This window comes from Myxocyprinus asiaticus, chromosome 24 (genome assembly GCF_019703515.2).
Source record: "Myxocyprinus asiaticus isolate MX2 ecotype Aquarium Trade chromosome 24, UBuf_Myxa_2, whole genome shotgun sequence".
In the NCBI taxonomy this organism is placed as follows: Eukaryota; Metazoa; Chordata; class Actinopteri; order Cypriniformes; family Catostomidae; genus Myxocyprinus; species Myxocyprinus asiaticus.
Window position 1 is genome coordinate 29,433,430 of NC_059367.1, and position 15,048 is coordinate 29,448,477.

The 15,048-nt window shown below is 39.0% G+C and overlaps 1 protein-coding gene across 7 annotated transcripts in view; it reads left to right on the top strand.

The window, feature by feature from the left end:
- The window catches only part of LOC127414757 (nuclear receptor corepressor 2-like), a 184,320-nt gene extending 169,607 nt beyond the window's left edge, over positions 1-14,713 (top strand). For 4 of the 7 annotated variants that reach the window (XM_051653006.1, XM_051653007.1, XM_051653010.1 and 1 more), the window contains 12 exons: positions 83-178; positions 315-545; positions 1,285-1,465; positions 3,246-3,769; positions 6,886-7,010; positions 7,331-7,545; positions 8,152-8,280; positions 8,369-8,505; positions 8,625-8,678; positions 9,227-9,439; positions 9,871-10,035; positions 11,214-14,713. In XM_051653006.1, the coding sequence (XP_051508966.1) occupies positions 83-178; positions 315-545; positions 1,285-1,465; positions 3,246-3,769; positions 6,886-7,010; positions 7,331-7,545; positions 8,152-8,280; positions 8,369-8,505; positions 8,625-8,678; positions 9,227-9,439; positions 9,871-10,035; positions 11,214-11,410 (2,267 nt within the window). In that variant the 3' untranslated portion in view covers positions 11,411-14,713. The remainder of the gene's footprint in view (positions 1-82; positions 179-314; positions 546-1,284; positions 1,466-3,245; positions 3,770-6,885; positions 7,011-7,330; positions 7,546-8,151; positions 8,281-8,368; positions 8,506-8,624; positions 8,679-9,226; positions 9,440-9,870; positions 10,036-11,213) is intronic. The other 3 variants (XM_051653012.1, XM_051653013.1, XM_051653011.1) reach the window with 2 other exon arrangements.
- The last annotated feature ends 335 nt before the right edge of the window (positions 14,714-15,048 follow it).

Here is a 15,048-nt window from a genome sequence, read left to right on the forward strand (position 1 = left end):
AAGCTAATTTTGACAGTTTATTTGCATACCAAGCATTTCCATACAGATTTTCTTATGCGCATTTTCAAAATTCTGTGCGCAGGAACGTCTGCATCTCCCATGGATCGCATTGCATACATCCAAGGAACCTCTACTGCCTTCCCCTGTGGACCCTATAACACCTCCCCCATCTCACCAGGTACAGAGCAGTACTCACTCTCGAACACACACACAATGACAGATAAAAATGACATAGTGATATACAGTATAAGCTCATTTTCTGTGCAAGTGCCATTAACTTCTTAACTGTATATGTTTCTCTCCTCTCTTAACAGTGGGAGCATCTCACATGAGCAAGATACAAGGCAATTCAGCATCCTCGGAGAGAGAAAGGGAACGGGAGAGAGAAAGAGAGAGGGATCGCGAGAGAGACAGAGAGCGAGAAAGAGAGCGAGAGAGGGACAGGGAGCGAGACCGAGAGCGAGATAAAGATCGGGACCGGGACAGAGAAAGGGACAAGTCCCTTAGTCATGGTAATGTGGAGCACGCCCCTATATGGAGACCTGGTGAGTGCACACTCCCTCATACACTGTGTGGCCAAAAGTATGTGGACACATTTTTCTATTTTGGCTTGTCCCTTTAATTCCAGTAAAGACAAATGTTAATGCTGTGGCATACAGTGACATTCTAGAGAACGTTGTGGCAACAGTTTGGGGAGGGCCCTTTTCTATTCCAACATGACAATGCCCCTTTGAACAAAGCGAAGTCCATAAAGAAATGGTTTTACTGAATCAGAATGGGAGCAAATCCCTGTTAGGGAGAACCAAATCTCTATTAATGCCAGTGGTTTTGAAATTAAATAGTCAACAAGCACAACTGAGTGTAATGTTTGGGTGTCCATGTACTCTTGGCCATATAGTGTATCTTCTTAAACCTAAAGTATAAGGTATTTCTGATAACACTTTACAACAAGGTTATATTTGTTAACATTAGTATACAATAAACAATACTTTCACAGCATTTTTTTAATATTGGTTAATGTAAATCCATCCGTAAATTTTTTTAAAATCAAAAGTTATATATGTTAACATTAGTTAATGCAACATGAACTAAAAATGAACGATTGTATTTTTATTAACTAACAGTAACAAAGATTAATAAACGCTGTAAAAATATTTATTGTTAATTGTTAGTTCATTTTACCTAATACATTAACAATAATAACGAATGGAAACTTGAATTGTAAAGTGTTACCATATTTCTAAACATGCTTCTGCTCACTTTTGTGTGTTTGTGTCTGCCCAGGAGCACCAGAACAGACAAGCAGCAGTAGCAGCTCTCGTCCCCCGTCCCATCCATACAGTCACCAATCATCCTCGCTTTCCCCCCGGCCCCAGGACAACCTTCAGCAGAGACCCAGCGTCCTCCACAACACCAGTTCAAAGAGCATGCCCAGCTCTGAGCACAACAACCCCTCTGTGCTGCGGTGAGTCTTTACCCCTCACACTACTGTCAGATGATAGATCTAATCTCTCTGTTTTTGAAATAGTGTATGCTTGTGAAGTTCCTTGTAAGAGCGCACTGTACTGGCAGTCCTTCTGTTAGCTATGCTCTGATGCGAAATCTCAAGATTATGTAAACTTGCCAGTGATTTAAACCAGGGTAGGAACTTGTAGATGAATGAATGAAGGAAATTGCAACATCAGTTTCCAGCTGAAGGAATGGAAGTCCCGACTTTCAGTTTAAAGAGCCAATTGCCTTTTTTTTATAGCATATTAGACCAGCCTGAAAAATATTTTTCTGCGTGATTTGATCGGAAGAAACAGGATTTGTGATACTATTGTTGTTAAATTTTATTACTGATTTGAAAAATGTTATTCAAGTGTATTCTTGACAGTTTCCAATTCAGGTAGATAGAATCTGTACTACTTCTAGCTAACCATGAAACGGTGTTAATCTCATCAATGAAATCACTGACGAAATTGTTCGTTGACAGGTTTTTTTTATTTTATCAACAACAACGAATACTAGACGAATAAGACTCATGACGTTAACCAAACGATTTTATTAAAGCATACTGTTGATGAAAATGTGACGAGAGAAAATAATGCTGCAAGATATAAACCGAAGAAGAAACATCTGTTTATAGAAGAAGATATTAGATATGGATTCATTTTTTCCAATAATCAAGTGCTTTGGGGATTTCCCTACTTGAGCTACATGAGTTGAATGCACAGAACACCAGCAAAATAAACTGCTTTTAAATGGTTAATAACCTTACTCAAACGCATCCTGTTTATACATGAGATTAATCGCTATATCCCCAACATATATGTAATAATACAATTTACATCTGCACTGACAATGAAGTGAATAAACAGGTGAACTTGAACTAAATTACAGTAATGTGCGTAACTTTGTGAACTTGCATTGTGAAAACACTGTCTCTGTAAAAAACAAAAACAAACAAACAAAAAAAAAAAACGCTATATGCAATGCAATATTCTAAACTGTCTAAACATGGAAAATTAATAACAGTCTCCAAAGAATGAAGAATTCAGAATACAGTAGGCTAACTTCTAAAGAGAAGCTAATACTTCAGTTTATTCTTTTTATGGTACTAATTCAGGAGCTCAGGTTTTCACAAGGTCACATTTTTTCTAAATGTTTGAATATTTGATTAAAGTTTGATCTGTTACACTTTGATGCACGTTTTTGTCATTTTGCACATTATCATCAACTAACACATTATTTTAGTTGACTAAAATTATATGACATTTTAATCAGAGTAAAACTGACTAAAATTAATGAATATCTATTTAAAGGTACAGCCTCAAAATCCATTTTCTTTTCTCTCTAAATCATTACAACTCTCCTAAAGTTTACTTCAGAGATTCCATTCTCACTCAGAGCGCACGTGCAGGTTGAGAGTGATGCGTGCTGTCATAGCAACATAGCATACGTTCTGTTTCCGTTTGTCCTACGAAGAACATCTCTTTTTTTTTAAACAAAGCTGAGTTGAGTATGCTCTGTATAACGCTGCATAATGAGACACACCCATTGACTAATTTTACATTTTAAAATTATGACAAACAAAAAAAACTGTGTAAAAAATTTATACTGCCATGAAAATAGCTGGCCAAGCATGTTACCAAGATGGCAACAGAGTGAACTGACTTGCCTTAAAGGGACTTTGGTTAAACATGTTTAATATAATGTCAGTTGCTAAATGGCTTTAATTTGTTCATCTTAACATTCTCCTTCAGGCCACCAGGCTCCTCACGCTACCAGGGCTTCAGTGGGCACCTCCAGAGGTCTGGTCTACTCGCCGAAGGTTACCCAGCTGGTACAGACCCAAACTCGAAAGACTCAAGCAGAGATGGGGGCAAAAGCCATGGGCGTGGCAGTCTCTCCAAACATCAGGACATCTCTTCCAAGTCTGACCCCAGGCTGGCCAGCCCCGGTGCAGGTGGGGCATACCCCTCTCTATACAACCAGGCTCCTGGTGGCCACCTTGGGCTGCCCCCAAGTCGAGGGCACCTCTTGTTAACCCCTGAAAGCAGCAGCGGCAGTTCCATCCCTTCCCGCGGCGGGGAGATCATCAGCAGCGCGTCAAGTAGGGAAAAGACTCAAAACAAAGTGATGTCCTTACAGGAACACGAGCTTCGAGCACTCGGTAAGACCACCATGACAGCGGCCAACTTCATAAACGCGATAATCATGCATCAAATTTCTTGTGATGCAGCGATGCCAGAGACTGGTGCGCTCGCGACCAACGGCATCTGTGATGGTAAGACGCTCTGGGACCCTTTTGGGCCGTTAACACCACCTTCCCTTCCCTCCCCTCCCCTCCCCTCCCCTACTTCCTGTTCTTTACCAATTCACCCAATGCCTCTCCATCCCTTCACCCTTCCTCTACCCCACCTGACCCTCCCAACCCCGCCCCCTTACGTCTGTGGCCTAGTGCACGCTTGTGGTGGTTGGCATTGATCAGAATCAACCCAGTTTCATAAGTCCATTATCCTTTCTGTTTAGTTAATTTTATTGATGTTTTTCTTTGAACATGCTTCTTCCTTTTGCATTACTTAAAGACCACCAAAGGTTTTCTTCCCCTTTCGAGTCACTTAACCTTCTAATGCAGACTTAATGGACCTTTTGTTAAATCAAAGTTTTGCTGGGAGATTCTGCAAATTTCAGTCCAAACGTCCACAATTTAAAATCTTGAAGCTCATTAAAAGATTTGAGCTTCTGCTCTGTCATGGCCACAGGCGTATGATTTAGTGGTCTGATAATTCGCTCTACGCCCTAACGGTCCAGAATGATGGTCTGGAGGCCGGCTTCTCTAGACCAGAGAGAGATCCTGAGGTGAACTTTAAGAATCCCTTCATTCAACAGTGATGTGGTTGCTGATTGTTTCATAACTTCCTTATCTGCTTGCCTCTTGTGTTCCCCCTTTTCTTCTTTTTACATTTGGGGAACATTTCATAGCTCTTTGTGTTTGCTTCCTATTTCATTTCCTGTTTTGGAGAAAGGGAACTCTGGCACTATGGCAGTTTGATAGCTGCATGAAGCAACCAAAGAGAGAAAAGCAAGGGATGAGTATACAGATGTGAATAACTTTCAGTTTAATAACTTCTCATAAATTGGATCGCAGGTTCCTTCAGAATTTTGTAAGCATCATGTGCAGAAAATAGGGTTTCACAAAATTGTGTGCAAGCAAAACGTTTTATACGGTTCACGTTGTGCTTGGGTGTGCTTCAAGTTCATTGGTATTCAGGATAAATAATTAGTAGAGACCCAGTAGGCCTTAGTCAGAGTAGACGTCATATTTAATTTGACACATTTACATTTACATTTATGCATTTGGCTGACGCTTTTATCCAAAGCGACTTACAGTGCCCTTATTACAGGGACAATCCCCCTGGAGCAACCTGGAGTTAAGTACCTTGCTCAAGGACACAATGGTGGTGGCTGTGGGGATTGAACCAACAACCTTCCACTTACCAGTTCAGTGCTTTAGTCCACTACACCACCACCACAGCCACCACAAATGGAATGGATGGCCAGAAGTACTGTCTGTTCAATATGTTGTACTGTCTTAACCTTGTGCGACCCCGCGTACACATGCGTGGACGTGTTTTGGCTTTGCTATATGCATTTGGTTTAATATATGGTTTAAAATCCATTTAAACCGACTGATCCTAGTTCAGAAGACTCTGGGCTGTCAGTAAAGGGTTAATCTTTTGACATACTAAGACGTGACAAAACAACATGGCACCAACCACAGCGGAGTTTGTCTTTGAGAGAAACGGCAACAAAACCACATCTAGTAAGAAACATAATTAAGTTTTTACATTGAAACCTGTTTGAGTCAAAAGATTAGCATCTCTAGTTTCATCCAATATGCCATTTTTAAAATGTTTGCGATTTACCGTGAAATGCCACGCTGCTAAACACAATGCACACTGTTGTACTACTGTGTTATTTTTCTCTAGAAATCCAATATTTACTGTGTATTATCACATTGAGAATCAATGAGTTCATTCAAAAGCTTCAAGAGGCTTTATATGAAGTAAGGATGAAAATAAGTTGCATTTTGAACTGTTCTGAGGCCAGTGTAGACAGAAAGTCATTCACTAAATAGGGAGCAAGGGAGCATCATATAGCTCTCTTTGCAGCTAAGTGCTTCACTCCTAACATCCAGTTCAGTTTCAGGCTGCAGATGATGTGTGAACCCCTCAACATGGTCGGCAGACAATGGTAATCAGTACTTGGATTCAGAATTTATGTTTAATTTTATTTGAACATGGTTGGCAGTGATTGGACGATGATGGCCATTTACTTGTATCAAAGTTAATTATGCTAAATTCTGATTTATGCTAAAATGCTACAGCACTGGCTACCACTTGCTTGTTTGATGTTTTGTTTGCACCCAGTTTTGTACTCTTAAAGAGAGAAAAAAATTATAATAATTTAATTGTGCTTTTCCCAATACACATTGTTCCAAAACAGCTTTACAGAAAATCAGCTGAAATGTCTGTAACGTCTCATAAACACGAATAACCAACACTCCTGGAAACATAATGAACTATATAAAAAAAAAAAAAAAAATCTGACTTTTCTATTGTTGGTATTATTATTATTGGAGGACATCGATTTTTAGGGAAACTATTTGCTCTAGATTATTTTTATTTATTTATTTACTTCTTTGCATGTTTTTTTTTAAATGTTTATTATGTGCTACAAGTTACAAATCAAAAAGAGAAATGGAAAATGCACACAGCAGTCACGCTCTGGTCTCAGGAGGTTAAAGACCCCATGTAATGCTTTGATGAGCAGAGACATATTGAATCTACTTCCATCCTTCATATCGTTATTTTCAGTTGTCAATTAAATTTGCATCTGCTTTAAGGTTATACCTCATAAAACTGTTCTAAAAGTATGCCTGTCCTACTCAATCGTCCTTATAAACTCTGTGGAGACATTCTGTTCAAAATCTACAGCTACAGAAGTAGGAGCATGTCTCCAGTAAAACATGGCACTTTCCTGGCATTTTTTAGAGAATCTTATGTAGGACAAACACACATTTTTCTTTTTTCTTCTTTTTATTCCATTCTGTTTTTGTGAGAAGCATTTCTGCTTAATAGGTAAATTGCTTATACTCAGCTACAGAAAGATATGTCCATGATGTTGGCTTGGTCTCTGAACACATGTGAGCAAGTCATTGAGTAATCCCAGAGCCTGTGTGTGACCACATCGCTTACACCCATCTCTGCTTTTACCTTCAGAGTAATCCAGAACTTTCTGCCACACAATACTCAACTGAACTTTCATGTCTTTTTTCCACTTGTTTGTGTGTTCGTGTGTATGTTTGTGTGCGTGTGTGTTTCCCTGTCCCCTCTCCAGCTCAACAGAAGGCACTTGAACATCATCTGTATGGGTCCGAGGGCAGACTTTCTCCAGGTCAGCAGCCACAGTCCCCTGCAGTGAAAGGCTCTCAAAGAGTGGTCACACTCGCCCAGCACATTAGCGTAAGTGTGTCTATCTGAATGTTTGTGAATATGCAGATTGTGAGATCATAGTGGATAATATAATTTTATACACACCGTATACCCAAAAGTGTGTCAACACCCGAATACTACACCCATGAGTGCTTGTTGAACTTTTAATTTCAAAACCATAAGCATTAATATGGAGTTGGCCCTCCCTTTCCTGCTATAACAACTTCCATTAATTTGGTAGATGGCTGCAGGAATTTGTATATTAAGTGTATATTTAGCTGTGATATTTAGTGAGTATTAAGTTGTCCACCGCATATGCACATCACCACATCACATCACTCTTTTTACAGGAGGTGATCACTAAAGACTACACACGACAGTCACAGCAAGGGCAAATTGGAGGTCAGCCAGCACTGCAGCCTGTCTTTGGGTACCACAACTCTCCTGTACTGGATCTCACACGCCCACCCAGCACACCCCAGGCTCAGAACCCCACAGAACCCAGTCCTAACGCACGCTACACCCCAGAGGGCTCTGCTGCTGAGAGGGAGAGAGTTAGAGACAGGTACAAATACAAACAATTCCACACTGTCTAATGCATTACCTGTTCAGTAACAAGAGTATATATAGCATTTGTTAAAATCCAGAAATGAGAATGTAAGGTTATATTGCTGTCATTGTGATGAGCTGTTACTTAAAACTAGTTATCCACTACAAATTAGTAATCATTTCTCTAAAACTGTAATCAGATTACTTTACTAATTACGTCATTGAAAAAGTAATCACATTACTAATTACTTTTAAGTTACTTTCTAAAACACTTTTCTACTCAACAAATTCATAATAATGTCTATTTTTCAGCACCTTCACAAAATCTCTCGTTACGGGGGAACAATTCATGTATTTTACATAAAGAATATATTAGAAATATGCATAACCCTAAAATGCATTTAAAGTAATTCAATTAAAAGTCAGTAACTGTTATCCGATTACAATAATTTAAAATTAATGCATTACACTACTTTTTGACAAAAAATTCATTACATTACAGTAACTAATTGCTTTGTAATTGGATTACACTCAACACTGGTGGTGAGGTTCTGCAATTATTAATTATCAAGGTCCTGTTTACTTCCATAGCTTGAACTTATGTGATGTTTATGCAATGCAGGTCTCCTCAGAGTAAGTTATCTCCAGTGAGTCTGGTGGCAGATGGTATTGAACCAGTTTCACCACCAGGGGCCATTTCAGAGCCTGAGACGCCAGGAGCCGCCTACCCCAATGAACAAGCCGAGCAAGGGTATAACAAATGAGCACATGCACAAACAAATAAAACAAATTGACATCCTATATATTCATTGCTCATTCTCTCTACTTTTCTTTCTCAGTATGGGATCTCGTTCTCCAGCCAGTAGCTCTCAGCCACCAGCCTTCTTCAGTAAACTAACCGAGAGCAACTCAGCTATTGTCAAGAGCAAGAAGGAAATGATTAAGAAAATGGTGGTTGGCACTGAGGCTGAATTCAGTGAGTTGAAGGGACTAAATCTGCTGGATTTGCAGATAAAATGGATTTGTCTGTTGATGTGTATGTTTTTGTTGCTGTCTAAAAGGTCACAAACCTGTCGTTTCCTGTCTCCTTTTTAGACCAGGGCCAACCGGGGACAGAGATTTTCAACATGCCTGCCTCTACGAATGCAGGTGAGCAGCTCCACCAGTCTTAGACAAACTGATTAACTGATTGTCCAAACTGGAAAACATTTGACAATTTAATGTCTCAAACCGTGTCTATGCACTTACAGTACTTGGCTGAGCTGTTTCAATTTTTGATGCATTGCAGAGCTTCTCCAGCCACTTTATTTCACCCATTCTTCTGAAATCAAATCGTTTTATTTACAAATATATGTGAATTGATTGCTATAAAGTTTTTCGCTATATTTTCAAATAACTTCTTACAAAGTTACATCAAAGACAGCTTATGATTTTTCTGTTCTCTGGCCAACTAATTTAAATAATCTATTTTTCATGGATTTCCATTGAAAATCAAGTCGTATATATAGTTATTTACCCATTTTACTATTTCTGGAATCTAGTATCAAGCTTACAGCTATTTGGTGTTAGTGAACATTCAGAGTTAACGTGCAATCATTGGTTGCTTCCAGTGTAGACAAGATGTCAAAAGCTTAATGAAGGACAACACTTCACACTTTTCTGTTTCTTAAACACAACCACTTTACTGTCTCTTTTAGGACCTGTGAGTGTTCGCAGTCACCCGGCCCCAGAGGCCAGCGGTAATACTATAGGTCTGGAGGCCATCATCAGGAAAGCCTTGATGGGCAAGTATGATGACCAGATGGACGATCGCTCGCCTTCCAACTCCGTTAACTCAATGAGTGTGCCAGCTCCTGCAGTGCCATCAGCTTCAGCTGATGGGCGTTCTGAAGACCCCTATTCCTTACCAGGTGCGCCAAATAAACCCTAATGAAAACACCTACTGTACCTTCGTGGCAGTGTGTGTGACAGGCTTCGCTATCCTTTTTGGGACCAAATGTGTCTATAAAGATGTTAAAACCTATATTTTCAATATAAGGACATACCTTTTCAAAAAAGACTAAATAATGTATTGTTTCACGTATCAAAAATGGCAAAACATTTCTGTAAGGGTTAGGGATATGGTCCATTTAAAGGAGAAACAATAAAAGTCAACAAGATGTCCCATAATATACACACAAAGTGATTTGCATATCACCCAAGATGTAGCATGGAATAATGGTGGTGAATAGTTGTAGATGTCAAAACAATGTTTACTTTGATATCCAAATAAAACATGGACACTTTTAGATGTCTCAATTGTTGGTCTGTTTATGTCTGATATGTATGCTTGTTCCTGTAGGTAAATCTAAAGGAAGCGGGCGCTCTAATGGCCGCAAGACTAAGTCTCCTGGTCTGTGTGGAGGAGAAAGACCTTCTTCTGTGTCCTCCGTCCACTCTGAGGGAGACAGCAACCGTCACACCCCACTCACCAACAGAGTGTGGGAGGACAGACCCTCATCAACAGGTACACCCAGCGCAGGGAAGAAACTAATTAAAAGTAGCAACACTTGCTCACTACATTTTTCAAAAGTGTTTTCCAGTTATTTTCTTCCAAAAGTAATAGTGTAATAATAGTGACAAAACAATTACATTTGTCACATTGTGTTGAACACAGCTGAGTGAGCTGAAGGAATCGTACTCACCAGCAAAAATATTCTGACACTCTTGAAAAGATTTTGAACAAAGTCAGGCCAGAATCACTTTTAGAGTTTTTATCAAAAATAGGTTTTATAAACCTTATAAAGGCTTAGTTAAATGCTGTCTAAATATTCAAAAAATATTTAGTTAAATGCTGATTAAAAATGTATAGATTTTATTTTAGTTGCATTAAGTGTATTATTGCAAGTGTGACGAGGAGGAGGGCGGGGCCGTGAGTGCGCACGGCCGGCCCCCAATCGGGCTAATCAGCCGAGGAGAGGGATAAGGCTGAGCCGGATCCGGCAGCTACGTGTGTCTCTCTCTCTCTCTCTCCTGAATTGCCGCATCTGGCTCTGCTTTATCCCTCTTCTCGTCCTCTTCGGGGCTGGGCCTCGTGCGCACTCACGGGCCCGGCCCCGCAATCCTCCTCGTCACAGTAAGTTTAATTTAATTAGTGTAAGCTATTATTGTATTAATGTTTCCAGTTGAATTTATGTTTATTATATATGACACACAGTACTGTGCAATAGTCTTAGGCACATAAGATGTTTCACAAAAGCATCTGTCTTAAGATGGTTATTTATATCTTCAGCTTTAGTGTCAATAGGAAATATAAATGTTAGACTCTCAAACATTCATTTTGTAAATAAAATAGAATAGAAGAACATGGAGCCCTGCAACAGATGGCATGACCCCCACAGAGACCCCCACTGAACATCATGTCAGCCTGAGATTACATAAAGAGACAGAAGCAATTGAGGCAGCCTAAAGAGATAGAAGAACTGTGGCGAATTTTCCAAGAAGCTTGATTTATTAAACCCCCAAAAGGGACATTATAACTGAAATATACCCAAATTAATCCATATTGAATCAAGAGCTTGTTAATCGGATCGAATTGTGAAATCTGTATCAATACCAAGCCCTATTTATACACCAATCAGTGCCATTCAGACACAAATCCATATTAACCTACTGATCTTGTTATCTGGTTCCTCTTCTCTACAGGCCCCACTCCATTCCCCTGTAATCCTCTTACCATGCAGATGCGCCTCCCCAGTGGGATGATGTCGGGACCCTCTCCATCCCCAACGCAAACAGGAGCATCAGCGCCCCCACAGGGCCAGACTCAACCCCGCACCTGGGAGGAAGAACCCAAACCTCTGCTCTGCTCTCAATATGAGACTCTGTCTGACAGCGAGTGAACACACAATCTCACACACACCTTATATGTACACTAGGATGACTGAACGTTTGCTGCTTTATGAACAGAAACTCGTTAATGTAAACAGGGATGCTTGTGAACACACACGTACTCATGTCCATACTGATACACACACTTAAAAGAACATACATCTATCTATGCGCAGTCTGGCCGTTTTTACAGCAGAAAATGATCAGACACATGCACTGTGTGATCTGATATCTCAACACACACGTCATACATGCATATACAGACAAAAACATCACACTCCTGTAATCCACCCCTAGCACACACATGCACTTAGCCAAAGTGCATTACTTGGCTCCAGACATGTGTGTTGATGTGTTGTTGTGTGTATGTTTGTGAATGTGCACACATGTATTACTGTGTGCCGTCACTCCAGGACTACTTGTAGGAAAAATCACTTTTAGTCTTTTTTTTTATTTTTTTTTATACATATATACTTAAATTCGTCTTGTCTTGCTGGCCGTGTCAAAGTTGACTCATGGACTCATCGGTTGTGTTGATGCATCTTTGGAGCATTCCTCATCAGACTGCTCAGGACACACACTCCTTTACTGTAGGACAACTGCAACGTGTGTGTGTGTGTGTGTGTGTGTGTGTGTAGCTTAATGCAAAGGCTGGATGAATCCTCTGCAGAAATATAAGAACCACACGCATATGTACACCCTCTTAGTTCTCATGTGCACAAGGTTATATGAAGCTACAGCCCTAGTTTTCTGACCTTAAAGGGATAGTTGACTCAAAAATGAAAATTCTGTCATTTACTCACTCTCATGTTGTTCCAAACCCGTATTTGGGCTTTATTTCCTTCATGGAACATAAAAGGTGATATTAGGCTGAATGACCGCCTCAGTCACCATTTACTTTCATTGCATCTTTTTTCCATACAGTGAAAGTGAATGGTGACTGAGGATAACATATGGGTTTGGAACAACATGAGAGTGAGTAATTGATGGCGAACTAATCCTTTATATCCATTTAAGATGACAAAGATTCTGTGTGCATGTGAAGAAATGAGACCATTTTTAGAAATGGTTTTGATGTGGCAGGTTAGCCTGGATCTGTGCAAAACAGTGCAGTTGAGGTTTTTAAGCAGTGGTTTAGATTCATTTTATCTTGTAACCTTCTGTCCTTATATTGCTGTTGCAGAGAGTTTACACGAAAAGCCATATCATTGGTTCACAGGGTACACATACTGTTTATTTTCATTATAACTTTAATTTTTTTAATTCTGTTTTTCCTGTTTGAAGAGCCTGTTGAGACTCAAAACTCTAGCTGACCAATAATTCAGTTTCTTTTGTTATCTCTGTGTGATAATTGATGGGAGACAATTATTTTGTTGTTGTTGAGCTCATCACTATTTTGGGTTGTTTTTATATTTACATGAACCATGTTTGCATACATTATTTTGATATTTTTGTCGTCATGTTTTATGTAACGAGTTAAGCACTTAGTCAGTTAACGATTCCTGTTGGTGTCTTTTAAAGGACACCGACTTGAATGCATTTATTTTCATTTTCTTATACAGTATTTTGTTGATTTGTTTGTGTTTGGTCACCTACCTTGCAAAGTGTTCCACTCTCTTGCGACAATCACAAGCAGAGTGTTGAGCGAGTGGATGCGTCTTTGGAGGGAAGCTGCTTTATCAGGTTTTGTCCTCCCAACCCTCTCTGAATGTCCCAACAAACCTGAAGTTTCTTACACATCTGTGGTTACAGAGAAAAAGCCATGCTGTCTGGCCAGTCCTTTGACATAACATACACTGAGAGCTGCTTTACTTTTGCTCCATGTGGTTGAAAAAAGGGTTTGGGTGCATGATCGTCATAGGTTTGTTGTCCAATGCGCTCATTTGAGGAGATATATATTTTATGTAATAGAATAAAGAGGTGACAACATGCCACGCCTCATATAATCTGCAATCCCTCACTTTGTACAGTTTTAAAAGTAATTCTAGTGTTAAGTGCCATGTATCTGACATACTTCTGAAGTTAAAACTACCAAGTGACTACGCACAACTTCTCTTTTTTTTTTTCTTTTATATTGTTTGTCATTTATTTTCTCCATGTTATGCCAGGGTTGTACAATTTGTCACACAGGCACACTGTAAAGAAGTGAAGGAGATATTTGCAATGAAAGGTAACTGTTGAAAGTTGTCTCCTCTCAAACACCCCTGTGGTGGGATTACTAATTGTTTTGCATGCATATTAATTCATATTGTTTGACTTATTTGCCACTTGATTTTACTATCTTTAACAGTTCATTCTGCAGTTCCCATTGTATTCTTCAGAACTTAACTCGGGGGATATTTTTGGAAGCAAATTAAAAGATGAAATTTCAACGGTGGGTTTTATCAAGTGGATTTTTGGGTATTTCTTTTTCTTTTTTTCTTCGATTTAGTGGTTGTGGACTGTTTTAGTGCACCTACCTAGTGTGGTTTTGTCAAATGGGGCTTTTTCTTCAGTCACTTCCATCCCAAATACACACTCATCACTCTCAACAGTACATGTTAAAACCAAAACATTTGTGGTAACATCTCAGAATGCACTGATTTTGAGATTCGTTCTCAAACATGTCACTCCAGACAGTATTGTATTTAGTGGAAAAGTCACTCTAAAATCCAGTGTTTTCTTGTATAGCAAGCCCCCTTTTCCAATATATTGACTGTTTGATTATTTCTGTCAGTTGATCTTTAACTGAGGACAGTATAGCACTTTCCTTAGATGAGGTCATTTTCTGACGTAAAAGAAAAGAGGAGGATAGAGACTGTAAAACAACGGTAATAGTAGCACCTCTTAAGAATGGCAAGGTTAAGTGGGTATTTGGGTGGCGTCAGTTTTGTACAACCATTTTGTGCATATTCCTTTTTTTATTATTAAGACCCACTGTATTATAGCAAGGAGTGTAAATAGACCTAAAAGGATGTACATATTTATGTGATTTGCTGCAAGAGTGATATTCACACTGTTGTATTTCAACATGGCCACCAGCAAGCTTTGTGGATAGCAGTGTAAAAATGAAACAAACAGAAAAAAACAGACACTGCCTTAATGTTTAAATAAAAAGCTTATTGCCATTGATTTGTTTGCTGTTGCACTGTTATTAATTTGCAATTGTTCAGTAGTTTATAGTTCACAATGTAAAGCGCTTTGAGTTTAGTGTCAGAAAAGAACTATATACATGTAACATTCATTCATAGTATTGATTTATTTGTCATTTAAATCGGTGTTTTTCAATCTGCGTTTTTGCTATTCACAAAAAATAAACAGAACATAAAATATCACATGCTATTAGAGGAGGCAATTATCTTGCAAACGAGCCTACACATAAGGTAATCAGATGCATTGATCATTAGATAATCCACACCAGGAGATGGCACCACATAAATGACACAGATCAGTGGTGCAAACTCACCGAGTCTAAAGGCCCTCATTCTGTGAAATCTAATTACTAAAATCAGGTCTGCATGCTATGCAAACATTTAGTCATTGTTGTGTTTGCATGTGTAGTTGGTTCTTATGTACAATGATTTATTTTTTATTTGGAGACATTTTTGATAAATTATTTTTGTAATGTGATAACTTTTGATTGTATCAACAAAAAAAAAATTCTGTTACA